This window comes from Haemorhous mexicanus, chromosome 9 (assembly GCF_027477595.1).
Source record: "Haemorhous mexicanus isolate bHaeMex1 chromosome 9, bHaeMex1.pri, whole genome shotgun sequence".
In the NCBI taxonomy this organism is placed as follows: Eukaryota; Metazoa; Chordata; class Aves; order Passeriformes; family Fringillidae; genus Haemorhous; species Haemorhous mexicanus.
The window spans coordinates 26,873,009-26,899,994 of record NC_082349.1 but is presented as its reverse complement, the minus strand read 5'-3'; the positions used below and the strand labels follow the sequence as shown (position 1 = coordinate 26,899,994).

General features: G+C 43.0%; 1 protein-coding gene across 15 annotated transcripts in view; it reads right to left on the bottom strand.

Moving 5' to 3' along the window:
• Window positions 1-26,986, bottom strand: part of RABGAP1L (RAB GTPase activating protein 1 like) — a 227,286-nt gene that overhangs the window by 7,165 nt on the left and 193,135 nt on the right. For 11 of the 15 annotated variants that reach the window (XM_059854584.1, XM_059854586.1, XM_059854585.1 and 8 more), the window contains 5 exons: window positions 11,349-11,441; window positions 3,915-4,025; window positions 2,089-2,193; window positions 841-924; window positions 292-363 (listed from right to left, as the gene is read on the bottom strand). In XM_059854584.1, coding sequence (XP_059710567.1) covers window positions 292-363; window positions 841-924; window positions 2,089-2,193; window positions 3,915-4,025; window positions 11,349-11,441 — 465 coding nt within the window. Of the gene's footprint in view, window positions 1-291; window positions 364-840; window positions 925-2,088; window positions 2,194-3,914; window positions 4,026-6,908; window positions 11,072-11,348; window positions 11,442-11,615; window positions 11,635-26,986 lie in introns of those variants that run through there. The other 4 variants (XM_059854587.1, XM_059854599.1, XM_059854597.1 and 1 more) reach the window with 3 other exon arrangements.

Below are 26,986 nucleotides of genomic sequence, written 5' to 3'. Positions count from 1 at the left end.
AAACAGCCAAGTAAACATTGTTTTCTCTACATTTTTTACCAGAAATATGTATTTTAACAGCAAAAAGAAAAGCCAAGTACTAAATGCAGTTCAGTTTGAGAGTTCCACAGTGTCTGATGCAAGAAAAAGAACCATGAAAGGAAATAAACCCTTTCCTTGTTTACATCTGCTGAAAAATGCATGTGGGGCTATTGATGTGCTTTACCTTCAGTTCACATCTCAGTTCTATACCCCCGGCATTCAGCAACACCTGTGTTAGAAACATCCCCTGTGCAGAGACATTGTTCTCACCTTCACAACTTCCAGTTCATCCTTACTGGCTGCTTGTTGTTTCTCCAGCCTGGTACTCAGCTGGGAACAAATCTGGAGCAGAAAAGCAGTCTCTTAGCTCAAGTTTACTATGCTAAAGTAGAATCTGTGCTTTTTAACAATGGTTTTTTGCTAGAACCAACTTCTTAAATTCTGCCTCACTCAGTATATGCATTCCCCCCTTAACAACTCCACTGCTGCTGCTAATGATAAAAACCCAGCAGTATTCAATACAGAGACAGGAACATTTTATGGATGAGTTGGTTTATGATGTTTATACTGCATTATGTCACAAAGTACAGAAGCATTCACCCTACAGTACTAAAATTAGCTGAAAGACAGGTTATTCCTGACTGCCTGATTAGGAGACTATTAGGAAAGCCACAAGAAGATTTATGACAAATTACAACATTGCTCTCTGAAAGCCTGAAAGGTGGAGCTTCTTTGAAGGATGAGACCTGCAATGCTGAAAATTCAGCTCTTGTATCAGGCTCAAAGAAGAAATATGAGAGAGGGTCTCTGGAATGGTACCTGTTTATACTCTGCAATAATGGCTGTGGTTTTCTTGATCTCAGATTCTGCCTTCTCCAGCTGCTTCCTGAAGACTTCCTTCAGCTAGGAATTGAAGGAAGAAGTTACACAGTACACTGACAGAACTTCTCAAAACATATCATCTGATTGTTTTCTTTGCGTCTTGCTGTGTTTACAACAGCTCTACAGCTGCTGCTTATGAAATTCCAGTTCTCAGACAAGTGTCTGATTTTCTCAGTTTACAAATACTGATTATATCAGTGATAACCAAGAAGTCTGTACTATGACCCTTTATCTCTGGTTAGAGAATTCTCCTGTAACTTAATTCCCATTCTCTGTGTTAAGTGGTGGTACATCATGGCCCACAGAACACAAAGAAAATTATTACTGCTAAGTGGGGTTTACTGATTTAGTTTTTGTTCTTCTGCACACTGTCACAGCAGGTTTGGCCAGATTGTTTGTTTGTTTGGAGATGGAACAAGAAGAATCTCTCAACACTGTCATCTCTGTAACAGGAGAAAAAAAATCTGTTTGGGTCTGTGGCACTGAGTGAAAACAGAGCTAACTCATCCCTCCTTCAGAACCACTCCACTTGGAGAGCCCTTTCAGTAGGAAAAAAGCCTCACTGCCTTACTTATGGCAAACAGAGAGCTCCATTTTAGAGAGACACACTTAATTAACATTAATTGTTGCAGTCACTATTGCCAAATAGCAAAGATAAAAATGAGGGTATCACTTTTGAAACCTACATGTTAGATATATGGGATTACAGAACAAAGACTGAGTTTTTTGCAACTGAGTAGAAACCAGGTCTGGTCAGCAAAATTCTCCGACCCCTGTTCTTCTGCTGTTGGGTCTGGCTTCAGGCAGGAACATTATTTAAGTGAACCAGCAGCTGAATCCAGAATGAGCTCTTACAAGAAAACAACTCCTCCAGCTCCTTCATTTAGATGTTTAAGAGGTCTGATCACATCTCCTTAGCTGAGATTGCTCACCACCAGTGACAACAATCATTACAATACTTGGAAGAGGATAAGCTATGAAAAACTAAACATTCAGAGCTCAAGTAAAAAAACCCACTAAAAAATGTACTTTGGAAAAAAACATCACCCTGGCACTACAAACTTTGAATCGAAACTGCATTTTGAGGATAAAATAATTTTCACCATTGCAACACAACCACAGTTTTCTGCATATCATTTTTCTTGCATTTACTAACTAAATGGGAAAAGCTGGAGGATACCTTACCTGAGCAGTTTCCTCTTCCTGCTTCCTTTTCTCTTCCTCAGTCTCCACTAGCTTCTGTTTGGTCAGGAGAAGCTCCTTGTTCAAAACATCTGCTTTGTCTTCAGCCTAGAGTCAGGGATACTTGTGTCAATCAGACATTCTCTGTGCCAGTACAAACACACTGGGATGTACAGCTCAGAAATACACCAGGTTCAGGTTTTAGCATTGCCTTTTTCTGCCCTCTAATGGCTCACATAACTTTTTGATACAAAATCCCCATTTACTGAATTATTTCACTGTGTTTCAACACCTGTGCAAAAGAACCCTTTGGCCAATTGCTTACCTGTGCCCAGGTGGCACATAAGCACAGATACTATGTCCTGGCACAAACAGTGATGTACAGGATATTTTTGTTAGGAGCAATATTAATCTAAGCAAGGTCAGCATGAGTTACCTCCTGTGTAACTTCAAATATCCCATTTTTTAATCTGTGAGCAGAGAAAACATAACTGTAAAATACTTAGGTGCATTGTACCCTACAAAGTGATCAGACAAAGGCAAGTGTAAGAGACAGGACCACCAGGAAAATGGTTTATTGGTGCAAATAAGTATTACGTGAAGAAACCTGAAAATTGAGAATATAATTTTCTCTGGAAGGACCAAGCTTGTGGTGACACACACTGGGAATGCTTTGTTTTTGTGAGCACTGTCCTCACTTGATCATCAGGAGAGAAATTCCAATACATCCAAACATTTCTCAGTGTTTGGATTTATTCTGTAGGCCTCCCCAGCTGGGAAACACACATAGCAGTCACCACCCTTCCTGTTCAGTAATGAGGTCCAGGACAGGAAATGTTTGTGGCCAATTAACACTGACTTTGCTGAAATTACAGGAGGGAAAAGGGCATTGGAAACAAGTAACCATATAGAACTTGTCTCTGAGCTGAAGTTTGGTTTTCTACCACTGTGGTGGTCTCAGGTTATTTTTCTGCCACAGTAATAATGATTAATGAGGATATTGGTGGTGTCTGAGGGCAGCAGAACCAGCTCCATCTCTATGACTGAAAAGATGGATTAAGGATTTTTTCATTGCTGTGTAAGGCTGTATGGGAGGAGAAAGGAAAACAAACGGTGCAAGAATGGAAAATTGATGAGATAAACATCTTAAAACGTAAGTATTTGGGGATTACAAGGATATATTAGATGAAAGGCCTGTTTAAGATATGCTTTGAAGGAACTACAAATCTTTCCTCCTTTTTTGTGCTCATTCCAGTTTCTCCAAGCACCTGCAGTGTAGAAAGAGAGGGCTGAATGTGAGGTTCTCTGAAAACCACTGTGTGTAGGGCAAAGGGCTCTGAATGCTGCTGCCCTCCACATTCCAGTCTCCACAGGGAACACCAGCAGTTATCAGTGAACACCCAGGAGCCCGTTGAATTTTTGGTGCTGTGCCACTTCATTATCTCTGAATTTTGTTGGCTGTACTAGAAGTGCTGTGAAAAACAGATCCAACAGACATTTTGCAATGCTTGAAACTAGTCTCCCAAGAACTACGTGACACCTTTTTCAAGGAAATGTTTGTTCTTTGCTATCTGCCTAAAGGTTATGGCCTGCATTTTCTAAACAATCCCCAGCAGAGGAGATGCAATCAGTCTTGGCCAGACCCCACTGAATGCCTACATGGCACATGGAAATACAGCTGAGTGCAGCTAAGAGTGAGGCTGTCAGGAAAATAAAGGCAAAAAATAATTACACTTGGAAAGTGTTCATGCTTTCACTTGAGCACAAAGCAGGGCTCCCCCAACTGCTGCTGCCAAGCCTGAGCTGGGAGCCAGCTCTGTTAGCATTACCTGGTCCAGGTCATTCCTTAAGGCAATTTTGCTGGTCACAAGCTCATGGGCAAGGTCATCGTTCTCCTGCTCCAGCCTCATGCTTGCTTCTTGGAGCCTGCGGTTCTCCCTCTGTGGAAAGAGAAGAGCAACCAGGAAAGGAAATTAATCCTCAGGAAGAGCAATGAGCAAGTGCATGGGGTGTGCCAAACACTGAGAAGGCAAGAGTGCACATTAAGACAGGACTGCTGCTCTGGGAAACAACAGTGAATTAAGCCAGCAGTGCAAATGCAGCTATTCCACTTACATCCCACTGGTTTGTGTTGTGAAAGGGACACCCTGACTGTAGTGTTTCCCTGTCAAAAAGAGACACTGACCTCTCCACAAAGCACTTGGTTTCTGCTTGCTCATCATCTAAAGAACCTAGGAAGATAAATCCCACCCAGCAGCAGTGAACAGGGACCAATTAACAGTTACTCATAATAATGCTTCCAAGCAAAGTAGAAAGCTGTCCTGCTCCACTTTACAAAATCCTGTCTGCAGGGATCCATAAAAATAGCTCACTTTGTAGGTGATGCAGTGCCAACTTCCCCTCTCCTGTGGGGCCAGCACAGAACAGCATTTAGCAGGGAACTCCCTACAGCTCCAGCATCCTGTATCACCATTTGTGTACTGCTCTGCACCTCATGCCAGTGACACCAGAGTGTACCTTACAGTGCCAGGTGGAGGGGAACTCACCCCTGAGCAAAGCCCAGGACCTGCTGGGGGCACTGACAGGAACACAAAATGCACAACTTGGAGGCTGCAGGCTCTTGCTTCACTGCCCTCCCTACCCACTCCACAGAGGCAGAAATGACTATCTGGAGCATTAACCACAGGAGGTGAAGGAACAGGAGAATGAACAATCATTCCTGTTTTTTAGAAATCTGTGACTGCTGCTCTAGAGTTGAGAAAAAGAACCATATTCAAAAGATGCCTGTGGGTCACTGGACTTCTAGGGGTTCAACATCAAATACAACTCCTCATTTTCAGAAGAACACAGCCAGGTGGGACAGACAGAGGTGCCTTCCTCCAAAAGGATTTTAAGACAAAAAATCTGTGCTGGCCTTCCATCACTGTACATCTTTTATACCAAAACAGGCTGCGAAGGGAATCTCTGCACTATGGAAATTCAAGGAAAAGCACCACGTTCATATGAAAACTCATAGGTGGAAAAACAATAACCTATATGCTGAGATTTCAAAAAGGACTTATTCTCACCTGAAAGGTAACTTATGTTCTCCAAAACAAAACAGTGACAGTCCCCATGTATCAGTAAAAGTCAATCATATATAATAATTTATATATTAGCACTTGTAACATTTCTCAAGAGTTGGTCAGTGAATGCATTCCTACAAAATGTGATTTCTTGCATAAGTTATTCACCTGTTTTCACTTCTTCCTACTCATCAGCTAAGAAATTGCAGTTTTTATTTCTGTTGCAAGCAGATTTTGCATGTTTTTCTTAAACAAAAACAGGAGCTCTAAGAGGATGCAAAAAAAGGTTCCTTCTGTGTGGGAACTTCCTCTGTGGCAGGAAGTGGAACCTCTACAAATTTTCTCTTGTTAATGTGACCCTATTGTGTAACTAGAATAGGCACTGCCCTGCACAGGGAAGTAAGATGGTTTCCCTTCCAAAAGATTGTACTTTGAATAACTTGTTTTGTACAGAAGCTAAATAAAATGCCTCTGTCTTAACACAGTTAAAATAACCACTGCTAAAACACACACAACTTTGGGGACCTTTCTTATTTTAAATGCTCTTTAGTCTGTTTGGGACAAGGAATTTTAAAAATTAAAATTTTTCTGTAAACGTCATAAAAGTTTTAAAGTGTAAAACCAAATTGCAGTCAATAATGATAATACTAACAACAATCTCTAACACATCTTTATTCCTGTATTTCATTCAGACCATCTTAGAAATGTTGTTTTTATAGACAAGGCTCTGCCGGTTGTCAGAACCTGAGTTCACCTAAAACTTCAGACCTGAGACAGACCAGATTCTGCAGCACCAATACCTTTTCACAGGGATGTTGCTTAGAGGAAGAAAGCAGCAAATTGTTACGACTTTCACAAAATAACCAAGTTGGCTTTATCATTTTTGCTCTGTCTTTGCCAAAAGCTTCAGTGTCTGCCAAGCAAGGCACGCAGTGTGAGGCTGAGAGTTCCTGCTTTGCATTCGCAGACAAGTGGGTAAGCAAGCTCTGTGCTTGGAAATGCACTATCCTCCTCTTAAACTAGGGTTCACATGGCAGGTTGGCAGTGAGGTAAAGATCTCTTACCTTGGGCATCCAGTCAATAGCTACAAGATGTTTTCAGCTCATTCAGTGACACCAACTCTGAATGTGCAGCTGAAAGGTTCTCACAGGACCACCTTTACTCTTCCTCCACCCAGGGCAGTATGCCCGATTAGCTGGTTTGTCTTTTGCAGCTCCTCCCCCCAGGTCCAGCAGGGTAAAACTGCCTCCCTTCTCAGGAGGAAACTCCTAAGTCTGCCTAAGTCTAAATAAAAACTAACAGGACACAGTAAAGACAGAAAGAGCAAAGAGCAGCGCTCTTCATATGTAGCAGGCTATTTCCATAGGCTGTGAAATATTGAGAGTTTTATGAAATATGCTCACAATGACAAAGTTCAGCAGATGGAGCTGGTCTGTCACAGCAGGACTCACATCAGAGGCAGCATTTTTAACTGGCATCAGCCAACTAGTCAGACCTGCTAGTTGTCTCTGGTGTAGACAGACAGCTTCCTGCCTCCTCTCCACAACACTAAATTTACTATGACAACCATTTCCTTCTCCTCAGTCTCAGAAACTGCTCAGTTTCTACAGTCAGTAAAATAACAGATCCCTCATTCCCAAATTCCTCCTCCTGGTTACTGAAGGTGTCTGGTGAACTCAGGTTAGCTTTTAAAAGGAGGATACTGCATTTCCAAAGAGGACAAACAAAGCTGATACACACAAACACAAATCAACTTACCTCCTGTAAAGTCACAGACCAATTACTGCTTTCAACCATTGGTGTAAAGACAGTGAGAACAGGATATAAAGAAATTTCTAATACAAAAAAAAAAAGTTGCTTATTCTTCATTGAGTTTTTTGTTAAGAGTTTTAGAGAGAGTTACTCCCGCTTCCATCACACACTGGGTGAAAAGAAGATGACAAACTTGAAAGCAGTAGGCAAGCCTCAGTTCAGGATTACTGAAAGGCTGAACTCCACCCTCTGCTCCCTTCCAGGCTGCACCAAGGAGCAATTCCTGAGGAGATTAGTGGCCATGATGCATCCTGTCAGTGCTGTACCCAGCTGGGCTGTAATGAGTCACCAACCTCGTTAAGCAATTCTGTTTCTGTTCAGCAACACCCTGCGCTGCCCTTGGCTCAGGGAGGGTTAGTTTCCTTCATGGTGGTTAGTATATGTTGGGCTTGTGCTGGAAAAGGTGTTGGTAGGATAGAGATGGTTTGGTTATTGCTGAGCAGGGCTTGCACACAGCCAAGGCCTTTTCTGCTTCTTGTAGCTCCTCACCAGTGAGGGGGCTGGGGGTACACACCGGGCTGGGAGGGGGCACAGCCGATCCCAACCTACCCCAAGGGACAGTCCAGCCCACATGGCACCATGCTGAGTGAGTAAAGCAGGGAGGAGAAAGAAGAGGGACCTTTGGAGTGATGGCATTTGGCTTCTCAAGTCACTGTTATGTGTGATAGAGCCCTGCTCTCCTGGAGATGGCTGAACAACTACCTGCCTGTGGGAAGGAGTGGCTGAGTTCCTTGTTCAGGTTTATCTACTGAATTGTCTTCATCTCAACCCACACTTTGTCACTCTTACTCTGGGGATTCTCTCCCCCAACCTTGTGGTGGGGTGAGCAAGCAGCTGCCTGAGTTGCTGGATGCTTTAAATCAAAACATCCAAACCCCAGCCCTCTGAGTATGAACAGCTCCTCAATGATGGAATGAAAACACTGATTAAAATTCACTTTCTGGATGTGAGCAAACTGAGGTCTTCATAAACTCAGTGGAAAGGGCTCTTGATGTTGGAGGAGTTCCAAAGGAAAATCCTGTGAGCCTCCATCTAGAAACCCAAAAAGCTTTTACAGCAAGCAGTCCAGGAAAGCCTCTCATGGTAAGCAACACAGAGTTGTGTTTTCTGTTTGGTGACTTTGGAGAAACATTCCCCAAAGTGCCCCAGCACATTTTTTAAAGAAACAACAGACAATGTCCCACAGCAAAAGTCACCATGACTTTCCTCATGGCGGTTGACATTCAGTGGCCCTGACTGAATAAAAATGATCAGTGTATTAATTTTTGCTTCCCCTTCAAATCACAGAGAAGACTGTTACAGAGAAGGCTATTATGTACAAATTACACATTTAGTCACACAACTTCTCTATTGCACAAGGAGGTCAACAGAGGAAAAGGAGAGAACAGCAGCATCTGCTTGCAAAACTCCAGCCCTTCTTTGTACAACTACATCCTCTTTATTTTAAATCAGTCCCCAGGCTCACTTCTGGAATTTTCTCATCAAGTCAAACCAAATATTGTTACATGAGGCATTCTCAAACACAGAAACAAAACTCCATAATATTTAGAAAAACATCAACCTGAAACCTATTACTATTTTTTTTTTTTTACACATATGACTCACTTTTCTTCCTAGCTTCTAAAGGGAATTTGTAATTTAACTAAAAGTTACAAGATTTGGTGACAAACAACAATTTAGAACATATTTCACTTTTGCACCTTTTAAAAATCGGACAAAAATGTGATAATTTGTTATAAACAATGGAAAATAAAGTGAAAACATGTGCAGAAAAACTTGCATTTTTCCTAAATAATACCTGTAAATACAGAACTAAACAAACAGCAAAAATAATGGCACTCTTTAATACTGTTCCTCTGGTAAATCAAATCCCAACATGCAGAATACATGCTGGGCAGGAACTGCTGTGTGTTTGACACAGCTCATGGGAGCAGATGAATTGAACCTGTCAGGCAAACACAGCTGGTTCCTGGGCCAGACCCTGCAAAACCAGCCCATCTCCCTCTCTCTCAGGAGGCCATCAGGGACTTCCTCTGAGGGCTGCCACAGGGAGGTGCCTCACTCAGACATCCTTCAAATCTGCAGCTCACTACAGCCCATGGGCCTGACAAATTCCTGCTGGTAACAACAACTCTAAAAATTATCAATTGATTTAAAGCTCTTTTCCTTCTTGACCCATATGAGGAACATTCTGCAGGGATCTCTACTCCAGTGATCCCATCCAAGAAACATCCCCTTCCTAGCCAGCAAAACCCTCGCTTTGTTTGGAAGAGAAACTGTAAAAATCACAAGGTTGTAGGGCAGTGGGGCACAGCCCACAGAGCAGGAGCTGACAGTAGTGCTGTGCTTGCAGGCAAGGCTGGCTTTTGTCCTTTCCCAAGCCAAGCCTGGCTGCTGAAAGCCCTGCAGAGGTGCTGCCCAAATGAAATGCATCTCTGACCATGCAGGCTGCAGAGTGCTCTCCTAAAAGACAAGCAAAAAGCAAGGCTGGCTCTCCATGTGCTGCTTGGGAGGATCCATACAATGACATTTTCTTGCTGCCCTTTGGAAACACTCCTGAAATGTCACTTCCTACAAAACCTCAACTTCACAGATCAATAAAATCTAACAAGCAAGACAAGGAAAAAAGAACATTTACAAGCATTTTTCCACCCATCAACTGAAAAACGTGTCCAGACTTTGAAGTTAATGTGCAACTAACCTATTACAGGGACTCTCTAATCACAGCATCCTTAAGAGGATCAGACCCAACACAGCTTAATAAAAAAATCCACAGTGAGTTTCAGAAGCACAAGCCAAAACCCTGGGCTGTGATATTGACTGTGACAGTGACTCACATCAACAGTGGCCCAAGAGTCACTTCCTATATCCTCCTTTGTAGCTTGGATAATGTTCTTCACAGTGCATTGACCAAGATTAACTAGTTAATATGCTTTCACCAAGCTTTAAAGAACCCTTCTTTGATTCCTAAGCATTATTTTAATTCCACAGTACTATAAGTGAACCACTAGGAAAATACTTCAAAGTTAATCAGCAGCCAGTTGTGGTTTTTTCCAAATGACCAGGTCATACTTGCTATTGGTTCTCAGCAGCTACAGCACTCCTAAGTCTCATAAACAATAAAATCTCCAGCCTTTGACAGCAAAAAACCTACACTAAAATATAATTTTCTCACAGACAAATGCTTTTTAAAACAAAACAAACAAAAAAAAAAAAAAGAGTCAGTTTGATTTCGTACCTGTAAGTTTTCCTTGTCACATTTATGAATTAAGGCACATTCTCTCACCACAGATCTTCACACCCTGGTTTTCTGAACATGGTGCACTTCTCTTATGTTTACAGGCCATGTCAAGCCTCTTGCACTCTGTGTGATTATTTACCCCTCCACACCCCTGAAGACCCCACAACAACCACAATGGCACAAACATATTAAGGCACAGTGAAGAACAGCAGGCAAACAATACAAGGATGTGTAAGAAATGTCAGTTCCCAGCTATCCTGGGCAGCAGGCAGTAAAGTGCTTCACCCCTGGCAGCTTCACCTAGAGCAAACTGAATGAGGAATAACCAGAGTGAGGAATAACCAGGTCCAAAACTCTCAGTTAAGCCTGTGCCCAGAGGCAGACCCTCCAGCATACAAATCTATGGCAGCAGAACGTAGCTGTGACAATGAAAGCAAATACATTGTAAAGATAAGCAAAGCTGACCTGAAATTGAAGAACTGTTCTTTTTCAGGGAACTATCAAGCTATCATATTAACAACTGAACCTTATTTCTCTGCTCCTTTAAAGAGGAATATCCATCCCTATTAACTCTATTGCAGTAGTACCTCAGGACCCCAGAAGACTCTGGGTCCCACCACAATTGGTATTATCTTAACAAAAAATTACTGAAGCTTGGTATAAACAGGAATGAATAATAAGGATCGTATCAGCCAAGGAAGAGTTCATCTTCCAAAGTCTCTGTGGATGCCACTGCACACAGCTTGCACTAGAACAATGTGTATTTTCTCCTTTCTGTGTCTGTAGCTGAATCACCCTTTGTTTCTGCGGCTCATGAAGGTCTCCCGTAAAAGTGCAACAGCAGGAGAGTTACCTACAAACATATAAACTGAAAGAAGAAAAATATTATATGTGGCTACTTGCAGATGACTTAAGAGTTACAAATTGTGATTGAAATATTCTTAAATATTCTTGGAAAAAAAGGCTAAATCCAAAGTTTCAAAATGCTTATTCAAGAAATGGGGTGAGTTCACCTTCACTTCCCTAAGGTCTGCATCCCTGGCACATTCCAGGGAGGTGAGCATGGTACACACACCTCTATTTAACTGCTGGAGACAGCTCACTCCTCATGGGATTCACCAAATTCCCCTAGAGCATCTCCCTACCTTGTATCTGTCCATAGGATCTTCCTGCTGCAGCTGGCTCTCTCGCATTGTTTGGTACTCTCTCTCATATTTCTTCAGCTTTTTCGTTGGCACCTGTGGAACAGATTTGGGAAACATGCATTTAAAAATGAGAGGAATGCTGGAAAAGCTGACTGAAAGCTCTCCCTACCAACAGGAAAGTGAGGAAGTGCTGGAGAGCTGCTGCTGAATAAAGTCTCTCCCCACTGTCCCCCCTCCCCTAGTCATTAAGCCGTGTCAAACACTTACCAATACAGCTCACATCAGAAATCTTTCTGTGCCCACTGCTGCTAATTATTCAGACATTTAAAGGGAAACAGAACTGGAGACATTTTAGTAAGACTAACAAGAAGAAAAAAAGCACAGACAAGTGGGAGAACAGGAAAGAGGAAAACACATTTTGATACATATGATTCACTGAAACAATGCTTTAGCAAGACAACTGTTAAAAGTGAGATGAGAACAAAGCAGTGCTCATACAAAAGGACCAGACAATTCCCTGGGGGAGATCCAAGTAATGGTTTTATTGCTGAGAGAGTATTAATGTCTAAATTACAGCCTGTGACCAATGCCCTCATGAAGTCTGGCATCAGAGCCCTCCTAGGCACAGATGGAGATGCCGCAGTGCAAGCCAGCGGAGAGGTGGCTCAGAGAAATCACAAACAAATTTGGTAAACAGCCATGCAGAAAGGTCAAAACCCAGGCTGCTGGATCCTGGGAACACTTCCACTTCAAACATTGATCAGAAGGAGCCTGTGTTCTTTCCAACAAAGCATGGGGAGCCTCTGCTTTCCCTTCACCTTCTGGTTGGGTCTGCAGTGCTCCCATATGTCCCTGGAGACCTCTGACAGCATTACTCAGGTCACCTGCTGGCAGCTGGAGAGATCCCTACTGCCATGTACCACCAGGAGTATAAACAGCTTTCCCTTGATCTGGCATGCAGATATTCCTATTGCCTGTATTGATCATGCTTAGCTGCCTCCTGCTGTGAGGACATGCCACTGTCACCTTGCCTTAGGGCAAAAGCTACTGCCAGTGAGCAGAGATGTGAGTTTCTGTGCAGTTCTGGAGCTGTTTTCTCTTTGCTGGTTGTCAGCCCAATGCCTCTTTGCTCTGCAGCACCCAAAGGGACCAAGCAAGTGCTCCCTGCTGCTGCAGAGGGAGGTGCAAGTAGCAAACATGAAACCCATGATCTACAGAGCATTAATAAAGCAGCACCAATTCCCACAATTACTGATGGAACCTGAAATCAGCCCCCTTAAAGCAAACAAAGAGAAAACAGTAAAGATAAAACCATGAACTACATTGGGCAAACACAAGGAAATTTCACTTTGATGACACAAAACACCATGAAATGGAAGTGACTAAGAGAGCTTTTATACATTTCAACTGAATAATCCTCCTAACACAAACCCAGCTAGCTTTGGCTTGGCTGCAGCCTGAAACTGTTGAGGCTCTTTAATAATCATAAGAAGTAGAAATAATTTCAGTACAGTGTTTTAAATGAAATAAACCCATCACACATCCAAAGCCTGCTCCATCCTCTCCTTTCACCACAATTACTGGACTTTCATTTAGAGAACCAGATCAAAGCTCCCCAGCTGGGGTGTGATAAGGACACTCTCCAAACACAGTTCTCAGGTTCTGCTGTGGAGTTTTGCGCTCCACTATGCAACCACCAGGAAATAAAGATAAATATGAGGGAGATTTTGTGGTGTAGGATGGCAGAAAGGCACAACACAGCTGTAACTTAATGATGATCTGTTCAACCAAAGATTTTCCTGATTCTTGATGCTTTTCATTGAAACCTTTAAAGTGCATATAAAAACTAAGTTTCACTATACAGACAGCCACATGAGTGCTTCAGTAAGAATCCTGCCATCAGAAGGAACAAGAGATGTAAAATAGATTTTGTGTCTGTAAGTTTGTGTGTCTATAAATTGATTTTGTGTGTAATTGTGTAAGTAATACCTGAAACAAGCATCATATCATGCAAGCATCAGGCTTGACATAGGAAACAGCTTCCAGCTCTTTGAAAGGTGATAGTGACTGCTGCACGTTAGTATCTATTTATGCTACAAATCTTAACTGGGAAGTACCTAAATACAGTGAAAATCTATCTTAAGGGGAACTCCTACCACACACCAGTCCATACTAATCCACTTATCTTGTAAAATAGAAACTGGAGCAAGTATGCCCAAGAACTTTGGCAGGGACTACACTTCACTGCTGCTGCCTATTCAGCCACATTTCTCCAAGGAGTCTGATAATTTATTACAGCACTTTCTTCTTCTGAGTATACACTAATAAATGGAAAAAAGAAATTTAAAAGCCCATTTCCATATTTCCCAATTTAATTCCCTGAAACAGTTTGTGAATTCAACAAGGGATTTCTCAGTAAGCATTTCCATAAGTGCACAGTGCTAGCTATGCTTCAGTCTTCATGAACTGATCCTGAACAAAGTGCTCATAAATTCTCTCTAAAAGCTTCTGCAATATTGATTCCTTTTTTCTTTTTTTAGCACCATGGGGTATATTGGCTTGAACTGATGCTTATCAAATTTAGGAGACTCTTACAGTGTATAAACATTCCTCATAATTGTTTATCTCAATATCTTATCTCACTGAGTTGTTTTTTTTTTACTGCCTTCCAGTATAAAATCATGTTGTAAGTAGTTATATGCAGGGAAACACCCATGCAGAGCCTCTTAATAAAACATCCACACAGAAGAACTGAACAAGCAACTTTTTCCTGAAAAATCCCAATGGCAGCAAATGCTTGAAGGACTCTCTGCATCGTGGGAGAGAAACTTTGGTTTGAGCTGCCCCTGTTCAGACAGGGCTGGGGAGATTTGCTTCAATTCCTGGCAGACCTGGGCATGGACAGTGTACACCAGCACCTGCTCAGCTTCAGGAGACCCTTCCCTCACTCTGATCTCCTCAGCTGTTTAAAGGCAGCTCAGCCTGGCCTTGCTGGATTCATAAATCACACCTATGACTCCTTCCTCCCCCGTGTTTTATTGCTCTAATGCAGCTGCAGCACTCAGAGCAGGCAGTTGTGGCTGTGCTCAATGACAGCCAAGGAAATGGAAGCAGAGATGGGAAGTGATTTCCTGAGCACATTGCAGACAGCCAGAGGCTGATCCAGACAGTGAAATCCTATTACTTCATTTCTGATTTCCAGCGCCACCACAATGCCAAAGTGAGCAGGGGATCTGCTTCCCAGCTCCCCACTTCCTTTCTCTACCTAGCACTGCATTAACACTCCAAAAATACATTGTCCCACCACATTAACAATGTAGCCAGTATTCTCTAATCTCCTCACTCTTAACACTTTGTTCTCTCTCAGTGTAAATGAAGAAAAAAAAAGAAAAGAAAAAAGCCAATTAAGAAAGTGTGCAGTGCCTTCCTTTCTCATTCTCTGAAGCAATGACATAATTTTCTGTTCCACTGGTGATGGATTTGCTTGGTAATTCCAGCTGAGGTGGGGATCCTGCCCCCTGCAAAGGGGAGCCTCCCCAGCCCTCTTTGGGTGAGCAGAGACACTGGAGCAGCCCAGCCCAGGCTCCCATTTATCCATCCCCACACACCTGCCCTGCTGTGAGCCCCAGCACAAGCCAGGCTCTCCCCACTGCTGCAAAGCAGGACCACTTCCAGCTGAGCCTGGGAGCCTGCTCAGGAATGCTGGGGCCACAAGAGTCTCTCACAAACCACACCACAAATGCCTCTCTCTTGAGGAGATCTGAGTTACATCTGTGTGCAATTCATTTCCTTCACCTTATGATTTAAAACACTATCAGAAGAAATTTCACAATGAGGCTTGGTTCTGTGAGCTTTAAACAGAAGCTCAGCAGATTAGCAATAAAAACTTTCCAATCACATGCAGCATCTTAGTTCACACTCAAAACTGTGCCATTTTGTTCCAGTTAATACTTTATATTTGAAACACAACTACATCAAGTTCCAGGAAGCAAGCAGCTCTATTTTAAGGAATACAGCTCTATTTAAGTACTTTATTAAGCCAAATGAAGGTTGTAGTGTAACAAAATTAGATTAAAAAAACTGACTTGGTGCTACTCATCTAATTTGTCATAACTACAAGCAACTGTACCATCCTTTCCTTAAAATGTGGTTGGCAAAGCAACACAGAGTATCCTGTCTAGGAATAAGGCTCAAAAGCAGATAAAGCCATTTGTTTTTTATTCCTGGGAGGAAGAATAATGAAAAAGAAAGAACAAACCCCACAGTACTGTGCTGACACAACAGACTTGTCTCCTGCATTGGACTTTAAAGGGGGGTAATGGAATATTGTACTTAGCTATTATTGCAGTATAATCTAAACAACTCTATCTCCAATGAGATCTTAGCCACAAGCATGACATCTGAAAGGGAAAATTGTAATTTTTCTCTAAAAACCTCTCTTTGGGGTGGGTATTCTGCACAGAAAACCTGCAACATCCATTTGTAACAGCAGGATTGACATCGGCTGCCTAAAAAGAAATTCCAGGTCGGAGCACAGCTTGAAGAATTCCCAACTCTCCTTTTGACACCATGCAGGGAAAGGCTCACTGGGAACAGGCTGTTTTACCAGTTTGAAAGCCCTGGAAGAGTCCTCCTCCAGTGTTTCCACCATGCTAGAGTATCCCATTCATCCTGCATCCAACCCCACTGTAAAGCTCCTCCAGCACCATCTGATCCCTGGTTTTGGGGCACAGTAAAGTCCCAGCTGTCAGATGCTATTTTACCATCTAAGCCAGAAGGAAGGAGTTGTTCCCTGAAATTCCTTGGAGAGATGTCCTGCTGAAAGCATGCCTGAGCAGCAGCTGCACAGCAGCATCTCTCCACCTCGTGTTTGGAAACAGAGCTGAGAGAAATGCTCTTTTTGTATCAGCAAAGCAGCTCCACCCCAGCACACCTGAGCATCCCTTCCATGCAGGGGGAGATGCTTCTTCTTGCTGCAAGTCACCTCCTTACCAGCTCTGTAAGTTTAAGAATTCCTGAAGAGAGTTTTCAGGATTACAGAAAGCCAACCTGAAAGCCACCTGAAGGCAAAGGAAACCAGCACTGCTGTGAATTTTCTTTGATTTCTCTGCATTAGTCCATTATCAAAATGTCTCAATTGCAATGGCACATTCAAAGCAATTTACAGAAACAAGAGAAAGGCAGGTTGCAAAATTTACAGAGCACCTGCAAGATTTACTGTGATTCAAGCAAGCAGCATCAGAGTCAGTGATGCTGGATCATTTCCAACACCAGATCCTTTTGTCAGATTTTAATCTCCACAATGTACTTCCATTCAGGAAAATCCACTGAACCAGGTATAGCCCATTATTCTTCTGCAGCCCTGCTGTTTAAAGATCTGCTTGGTTAGGCTCAGTTAGCAAAACACTAAACTAAGAGTAAGCTGAGACAGAGGGATGTTCAATAAGCCCCATTGTACAGCAGTCCTGCAGCACCACGGGAAAAGAGGATGGAATTTGGATTCCCTGAACTGTAACTCTAAACACCAGCTTGTACTTTTACACCGAGCACAGTGCCTGTGCTTGACAGGCTGCAGGGGAGCATCTACAAAAAAGGGCCAAGGAAAGGATGGTCTCCTTGTGGCAGATGCTTTTCAGAATCCCAAAATGTCTTTCTGCCATCAAAAATTCATTTGACAGATAAGAAATCCTACATAAGCAAAACAAATGCATAGGCTTTCCTATGCATTTATCCACTGTAGATGTGTGGATAGATGTGTAACAACTAGGGCTGTTATGTTGCCTTGTTGATGTTTGCTGCATTTTGTTTTTAGCAACATTACCTCTTTTGAGGATAAATGCAGTGTTTTGAGCTCACAGGGTGCATGTTAGAATTACTTGTGGTATCAGGAGCTACAAAAGCTTCAGTTGGTGAATTAGGGACACGTGTGAAAAACGCCAATCACTTGTTTTTAAAATTTTAAAAGTTTCATAGTAATAAAGTGGTTATAAAAATAGTAATATAATTAGAGTAATAAAAATTTGGACAATTTGAATCAGGACAACATGAGACAATAAAAACAAAGAGTTACAGACATCCAGGTACCTCTTTGTGGGCAAAATAAGCCCAAAAAAGGACCCACATTAACAGAGGATTAACCCTTAAAAGCAACAGCCTGTTGCATGTTCATACACCTCATCCATGATGCATGAATTCCATTCAAACACAGGATTCTGTCTGGGCAGTGTCAGCTTCTTCCTCTTAATCCTGACGGCATCATTAAGCCTGAGCAAGGCAGGAAGAAGTTTATTTCTTCTGATAATGGAGCAATAAATTCTTCTTTTTTGAAAGACTTGGGTGTCCTGTGGCTGCTATCTGGTGTGAGTCCTTTCTTTTAAAAAAAGTATCTTAGATAGCATAGTTTCTATTTTCACATTATGTTATAACCTAAAACTATATTTAACACACTACTTAAGAAAATTAATACAGCCTCACTTTCTAACATAACACATATAGTATTAATTTTAATATTTGTGAAAAGCCAATCATGAAATACTCATTTTTCACACATGGAAGGTTTATTATCCACTTCAATTCTTTGTTTTCGTAAAGAAGAGACACCCTGAGTGGCTGAAAAGCAGTGCTTGGAAATGGCCAATTATTTCCTGCCCTTGCAGCTGATGTCTCACAGGTCTCCCAGACACAAGTGCTTCCTTCTGCACAGGTAAGGGCTGCAGCAGTGAGACACACACCAGGAAAGGAGCAGCCAGAGCCACTGCCAGCCTGCACAGCTTGCACCTCAATGGCTCTGCTCAACAGGAATCCTGGGGTGTGAAAAATGAGTATTTTATGATTGGCTTTTTGCAAATATGAAAATGAATATTATATGTGTTATGTTATAAACTGATGCTGTATTAATTTTCTTAAGTAGTGTGTTAAATATAGTTTTGGTTATAACAAAATGTTAAAATAGAAACTATGCTATGTAGGATAGTTTTTTTAAAGAGAGGACTCCCAGTGAGATAGCAGCCACAGGACACCTAAATCTCCCAGAGAAAGTGAAAAAAACTCCATTACTCCATTATTGCTCCATTATCAGAAGAAATTAACTTCTTCCTGCCTCGCTCAGCCCTGAAGACGCCGTCAGGATTCAGAGGAAGAAGATGACACTGCCCAGACAGAATCCTGTGTTTGAATGGAATTGATTCATCATGGATGAGGTGTATGAATATGCAACAGGCTCTTGCTTTTAAGGGTCAATCCTCTGTTAACGTGGGTCCTTTTTTGGGCTTATTTTGCCTGGAAAGAGGTACCCAGACTGTCCCTAACTCTTTGATTTTATTGTCTTGTATTGTCCTAATCCCAATTGTCCAAATTTTTATTACTCTAATTATATTACTATTTTTATAACCATTTTAGTACTATTAAACTTTTAAAAACAAGTGATTGGCGTTTTTCACATGGGGTGAAGGACACTAACATCAGAAACAGCCTAGATGGAAAATACCTGCTAACAGGTCATGTTTATTACCTGCCCTAACTTGGAGAATGCCTGAACAATGAGACCTCTGCTACTGAGGATTATCCAGGCTAAACAGAGCTACCTGTATATAGGAATGTGCCCCCTGTTGATGGAGTGACAAAACTATCCTTTGTCTCTTTGAAAAGGAAAAAAGCCCAGAAGTTTCTTTCCTCAATTAGTGAAAAAGACACCTCATAGGACCTGGGGGACTTCACCTCAAATTTAAGGACAGCCAATTGGACAGAAGCCAAAAAGTCCTGCCTTAGCAATTTACTAGAAAATGAAGAGAACAAAGAAACTAATGGCCTTTGTGAGGTGCTTTACCAGGGGCAAGGACCTCTTACACCTGGCTCGGTTTTTCTCTGCAAAAAGTTTGTTATTTTGCCTTTTATTAAAACTTTTCTGTTTCTAACACCTCCACAGAAGCCATCCTGCTGATTTTATGCCTTCTAAGGTAGTGAGCTATCTTGGGTGTGACAAAGATCTCCAAGAGCTTATGAGACCTGGCTTGAGGAGACCATATATCACCTGTATATGCCACAGGCACAGTGAGGAGTGGGGAACTGGGAGAGTGATGCTGCCCAGCCATCTCAGTCACACCCTGGGTAACACACTTCCCATGAGCAGCAGCCGCTTTTCCAGCACAGGATTTATTCATCAGTTTGTACCTCATAAACATAACAGCTCCAGGTGATGCTGTGCCTTACACAAAGCCCCCTTTTGATATACAGCATTTGATGCTGAGGATTTTATGTCTCCTCAGTGACTGTGTGAAATCCAACTCAGCCCTCCCCACCAGAGGTACACAATTCATTCTGATTGAGCTCTAACCCGTGTCCACAACAATTCCAGAGCTTTGGTCACATTTCTTAGCGCATCACAGCAAGAGAGAGAACAGCTAGCAGGAAAACACACACAGCCCTCACCACCATCCCTGTGACAAGAGAATCAGACATGCAGGAGAAAGAACCAAGGAATTTTCTTCCATCACACAGCAGGAAACAGCCTCTCCCAGTTACCCTATGGTGTTAGGGCTCCTTTCCTTCCAACCTTGTTTATCCTGAATTAACACAGACCTACAGCACAACTGCCAGCACAAGGCCAAAAATTTATCAGTGCCAAGGCTCAAACCAGTGGTTTTACCAAGGCTTTACTGTAAAACCCATCCCATTGAACATACTTAGCCCACAGAGTGCACAGCTTTCAGCTAATAAACCCCTGGCTCAGGACATTTGCTGAAACCTGCCATGAGACTGGTGAAACCTGCCTGTAAGACAGAGTTCTGATTCTGCTGAATGACTGAGCCACATCTTGTCTCTGTCACACTCTGTGTCCAGCACAAGATGAAAAATAATCTACTTCCTGAGATGGAGGATGGGCACTCTGAACCATATGCCGAGGTAATCAAAGAACCTTGCAGTATTCTTCAAACACACATTCTATGTGTTAATATTATTTTAGATTGAGTCACAGTATCAAAAAAATCTCATTTGCATCTTTAAAATCAGCATCAGGTTTCTCTGATGCATGTGGAGGCCCTTGATGCTCAAACCTGTCATTACTTTTGTCAGTATTTCAAACCTACAAGTTACTAAGAGCAATTACTTTTTAGTGCATTACTTCACTAGCAAAAAATACATGCCTCTTCTATATCAAAACTGAACCACTGTGGAGCTGTTGGAGTGGGTGCAGGAGGCCATGGAGATGCTCTGTGGGCTGGAGCACCTCTCTTATGAACACCAGCTGAGAGAGCTGGGGTTGTTCAGTCTGGAGAGCCACTAGAGCCCCTAAAGGAGCTCCAAGAGAGCTGAAGAGGGATTTTGTACAAGGGGTGGAATGGCTTCACACTGCCAGAGCACAGGGTTACATTAGCTAGAGGAACACAGTCTTCACTGTGAGGGTGGGGAGGCCCTGGCACAGGGTGCCCAGAGAAGAGTCCTGACACACCTGTGCCACTCTGGTTCCAAGAGAGAGAGCAGAGCTGAGCCCAGCCCCTCACCCCCAGCCAAAACCTCATGGTACCCCTGCATTTCCCAAAGCCCCCAGCTCTTCCTCCTCCTCTTCCCAGCTACATCTTTTGTCTCTCTTGTGTACAGTTGTTATCATCTCTTAGGCAACAAATGGGAGAAAATTCCCTAAAAAAAAAAAAAAAAAAAAAAAAAAAAAAAAAAAAAAAAAAAGGAAAAATCCTAACCCCCAACACTGTCTGATAAAAGTATCTTTACAGTTTTAAGAGTCTTCTCTAGCACTGGCTTCACTACCACATGAAGGATTTATTTAGTAAAAGCCAGACCCTCCAAGGAGTATCCAACAACCACAAAGCATGAATTAAAAAGCTCAGGAAATGGGTCAAAAAGCCACTGTGAAAGGGAATCATTATCCACTGACATCTTTCATTTTTGGTCAGTGACATTCTGGGTCTTTCTGGGCCTCATCAAAGATCCAGCACTATCAAACACTACATCAGTGGCCTGCAAATGAAAGACACAATCCAACTAATAGAATTTGTGAATGACAGAAGAAATAACAGTGCAGAAGAAGGACCAGAAACTGCACACACACATTTGAGGTCCTGGAAGTAGCTTCCTCTACTGAAACACACCACTGTGCTGACTCCAGAGCACATGGCCACAGGATTTTAATGCAGCTTGGAGTTGGGGTGGAATCCCATGAGGAGATCCCATGGGAAGGACAGAGGATGGGGTAGTGGGAGACACATGCTGGGAAAGTAGCTTGCCATTGTCTGGGAAAGACCCAGCTCTTCCTCCACAGCCCTCTCCCTCTTACCTCACTGTTTGGTGGCAAGCTGACCAGAATAAACCTGCAGAAATACTTCAATCTAATTATTTTTGGAAATGGTTATTGCATCAATACCATGGATAGTTCAGCCCTACAAGCAGCTGTTGGTGCTGCTCAGGAGGACAGGGAGCAGTGTGAGACTGGGAATAAACACTGGTACAGAGAGAAGGGAGGAAATAACAGACCACCTTACTGCCCAAATGTAACTGTCCTGTCAGAGCCAGGCTGCAGCAGAAGGGCTGATGTGAGCCCTGGGATGCACAAGAATAGGGGAAAGGAAGCTGACCAGGGAAGGTCAGCCCTGGATTGTCACTGAGACCAATACTGTAATACTGCAGCTCATCCTGGGAGAGGCAGCTAGGGAGAAAACTGAAGAGGATGCAGAGCAGAGCACCTGAAATGTTCATGCAGAGTATAAATGCCCCACAGTGAGAGATGTAAGAGCTCAGAATTCTCAGCACAAGGGAGCTGCTCCAAAGACAAGGCAAGAGGATCAGGACAGAATCTGGCAGCTCCTGCCCACAGAGAGGGAGGGACAGAGGTGGGGACAGCTCCTTCAGACAGCCTGAAAGCTGGATCCCTCCTTGTGCTGGATAGGAAAGGGTTCAGATGAGGATTGGATCTGTGGAAAGAGCCAATTGCCATAACAACGACCACCCAAACTCCCCTCCTCCTCTGGCAGCAGCTCCAGGGAAAGATGGGCTTCACATGCTCAAGTGCTGCCAGGGACTCTGTACTGCAAGACTCCACACAGGCAGAATTAGAGATTCAAGGAAAAACTGAGAGTGGAAGGGCTCCAGGGGGCACACAAACCACGCTCCTGCTCAGGCAGGGCAGGTTCAAAGCCAGAGCATGCTGCTCCTGAAGGCCTCCAAGGATGGAGATGCCAGGGTCTCCCTGGACAGAACTGCTTTCCCTTGTGCTGAGCCAGAACCGACTGCTGCAAATTAGAACCATTTGTCTAATGCAATGTCCTGTCACTGTGTGCCTCAGGGTTTGGCCCTCTGCTTTCTATGAACTTCTTTTAGGTGGCTGGAGACTGCAATTAGATCCCTCCCGAGCTTTCTCCTCCTCAGGCTAAATGCCCCGATTCTCCCATCCTTCACCATGCAGTCAGACCCTTCCATTCCATTCCCCTTTCCCATCAGTCTTCCATTCCACTCGCTTTAGCCTGTGAATATCCCTGGGCTCTGTGGGCTCAGGAGCATTCAGGGAGAAAGACACAGCCAGCCCTGGGCACTGCAGAGCACAGGTTATCCACCACAACTCCCAGCCTGCACTCATGCTGTCCAGAGATGCAGTCCCCATCCTGCAGAGATGATGGAGTTTATCTGGTGGAACCCAGGAAATTCCTCTGGCTGCCCTGGAGGACTTGAGACCCTGACAGGGGGCTCAGAGACCCTGGCACAGAGCCCAAGACCCCTGTGCCTTTGATCTTGACCCATGGAAAAAACCAATTTCCAACCTTTATATGAAGAATTACAAGTCAAGAAAGTTTCAGTAGAATAATAGTTTGTCATGGGGTGAAAAATATTTTTTGAGGTTTTTAGAATGGGGGCTTGGTGCCCCAAGATGGAGGAATTTGGGCATACCCTGTCCTTTTTCCTTCTTCTTCCTAGACTCCATCTTCTGGGTGATGTTGGCATTTTTAGATTGGTTTAGAGTAGAAACTCACTGTCTGATATACCTGATAGGTAGTGGGAAGTTATAGTAAATAAAGTACATGTAGTTTTTAGTATACAAAGATAACACTGCCCCAAGGATGGGCAGTGTGCCTCAACCCGACCTGCCAGACAGACCTTGGCGGGTTGGAGAAAGAATGTTATAGATAAGGAACAATAAACAACCTTGAGTACAAGAACAGAAGAGTTCTGACTCCTTCTTCGACTGCTGGGATAGGAAGAGACTTTCTAACACATCTCAGGGTCGCTCTGACCAGCAGAGATTCCAAGATTTATCCTTCTCAGGATTTTGCATTTGCCTTTGCACTTGCTGAACCTCAGCAAGCTCCTCTCAGCCCAGCACTGACCCTCTGGTTTGTGCCCCCTGGAAAACAGGGTGCATCCTCTTCTGGTGTCCTGGCCTGAAGATGTCAAACACAGCCCCCCTGTCAACCCCCAAAAATGTTCAGCTCCCAGCCAGTTAGACTTCAACCCATGGATGACCATGTACTGCACTTCTCCCAGGCCTCCCAAGTCCTTCACCAGCTTTGCAGCTCACCCACCCAGTCTAAACCTCCTCAGTTCAGCTTTGATGAGAAGCTGAGAGCTTAAAAATCCTTATGGCAAGATGTGCCAGTGTGCAACCACCAATTCTTTCTATGAAATGGCTGATAATTCCCCTGAATAGAGAGCTAAACACAGCAAGGCAGGCAGGAAAATGGAAACACAATGAAGCTTTCCACAAGAAAGTCCTTCAGCTCTGGATTAAGAGGATTATACCACTTAGAATAGCATTTTTATAACCCCTTGAGTCCAAGTTTTCTGCAGATAAACTGAGAATTGAAATTCCCCACAGTAAAGCTGCTCAATTCTTGCACAAACCACAAAGCAGCCCACTTATACATGCTGCTCTCCCTGTCTGTGCAAAGTAGTTTCAGAACAACTTGAAATTCTGAAAGCAAGACCACACAGCAAAACAACTGCATCTCACAGTGACACTGCAATATGACTAATTTTATTATTATATATGTTGTGGGATTGCTATTACACAGTGAAACATATTTAACAAAACCTTAGATCATCCACATCCTGTTTAACTTTTTAAGAGCATCAGAGCAACATTATAAAAATACTGCTAAGCTTTCCAGTGAAAAATACAGCTGGAAGGGATGGACACTGGTAACTCAGATGGATACAGATGATGGTGGATAACAGCAGATCATTCTGACTGTGCCCAAGTTCATGCTTGTATGGCACTGGCTGTGTCAGAAGGTCACACAGGGCTGGCCTAAAGCACAAGGAACCAGCACAGGTCTCACCTGGCCTGGTTTGGTTTTGGCATTAACCCTTTGTCACATCACGTCATGACAGGTGGCTCTCTGTGCAGGAGAGACTCCTGTGCCCCCCAGCCCATTGCACAAGCCAAAGGAACTGCAATGAGTTACTTGTAATGCCAGAGACCTTCCAACAAGACCACCCCAGCCAAAGAACGAAAATCCTTACAGAACTTTGTTTTTTATTCCTTGCAACCTGACCAGTGTAATAAAAAACTTTTCAAAATAACTGAAACTGCATTTTGCAAAGCCAGCAGATGAACCTCAGATTGCAACATAGCTGTGCTATTAATATGAACTCTTAGAATAAACAAAATGTGCACAAGTCCTTCCTGCAGAATGTCCCTTTGTGTACAGACCACACCTTTGTGCAAGCTGGTGAAGTGACTGTGAGAGAGTCAACACAATTTGCCAAACTTATCTTGCCTGTCAGCTTGTCCCACAGTTAAATGTAGCACCAGAGAACCAAAAAAAAACCTTTTTGGGCCATCAGGTCCTGTCCTTTCATAGTGCAGACCCCCATGCATTGTCCAGTCCTATCACAATTCTGAGGACAGCTTCATTTTAAACCTCTGCAGGTTGTATGCACTATTATTTGCTTAGTTAATATCCTTCAAAAACCAGTTTAAAAAGCAGTTAAGTTCTTCCTATGTAAACCCAACAAAAAAAAAGATTTCTTAATTTCTTTACTAGCACATAGCACACTGAAACATGGAATCCTAGAATAATTTGGGTCAAAGAACCTTAAAAACCATCTTGTTCCAGCACTCTGCTGTGGGCAGGAACACCTTCCACTAGACCAGGCTGCTTAAAGTCCCATGTTAATACACAAATATGTTAATACACTCTGATTCCAGTAAAAAAAAAAAAAAAAAAAAAAAAAAAAAAAGTTGATCAGAACAAACCCTTACACTAAAGTCAGTTAGTCAGATCCTCTAAATTAAAGTAATAATGATATTTTCCTCCCACAGTTGTTCTCTTTTTACTAGGAGATAAGTAGTTAATTCACAGAGAAATGTTTTTCATCTTATTTTCAGAGTGGCAGAAATCATCAGGAGATGCGATGTGGTGCTTCCACACCAGTTCCTCTCTCTCCTGGTCACTCACAGCTGATTCAGAGCAATCCAGAGATGCAGAACACAGTTCCTGTTACTCTGCAGCTGCCCAGACCTGCGGAGCCATGGCTGAGCCCATCCTGGCAGCACTTCCCAAAGGGTTAAATCACAAGCTAAGCCACCATGACAGGTCTTCTCACCACAGGGATTTAATTCAGCAACTGCAAGTGCTAGCTCTAGAACACCCCAGCAGTTCAGAGCAGGAATCCCCCAGGAAAACCCTCTGTTCATCACTCCTTGCTGAAAGAAACTCACCCTGGGGCTCTCCCAGAGCTGCCAGTACCAGGCTTAATCCTATTGCAACACCAGGTCCTGTCTGAGGGAGATCCTACTCTGGCCTCCAGGCAAAAATCCCAAGCTGCCACAGCCACGAGCTAAGGCAGGGCAAGAGGATAGGCTGTGGCTGCACAGTGAATTAAGGGATACCACATATTTAAAAATATCCAGCAAGGGCAAAGTGGGTGACTCCTGATATGCTTGTTAACCAAAGCCTGCTCAGAGCCCAGCCCTGATGATGACCACATCATCTCACAGCATGGTTTTGTCCATACTGAATTTCTAGATTTATTATCTAACTTTTGCAATGGACCTTGAAAATTCTGGCCTAAAGAAGGCCAGAGACAGGAAAAAGCAGCATAATAAAAGAGATTGGGCAGAATTCTGGTTTTCATCCAGAGATTTAATAATCCTACATGAGATGCAGGAAATGAGTTCATGCATCTGAGATCTCCTGAGCATGGAGAGGCAGAAAAACCCAAGCAAGAAACAAGCACAGCTTTACCCAAGATACTATAAAGCAAATTTTCCTTTTCTGAGATCACCTTCCTTTGTCCCAGCAGAGGAACTGACTGGGTACAAACACACACCTAGCCCCAAATCTGCACACATGAGCACTTCTTTGGGCTGCTGAATTTGTATTTAGCCTGAAATGTTAACTGCACCTGCTTGCACATTAACCTTAACACCTATACATACATTTTTATTTCAAAACACTCCCTCCGACTGCTTCTAGGCATCCTGGCTCCAACATGAGCTCAGCTGTAGGATCTGAGGCCAAAAATGAACTCTTGCACTGTATTTCAGAGCCTGAAGCTCCCTCCAAGCACTGAGATCTCCGTGACAGAGGGAGATGACCACACTCTACATGTCACTTACAGAAAGAGATAGAAATAGCATATTTGATTCAACTAAAAGGTTTTTACAGATATGTATGCTGATTTTGAATTGT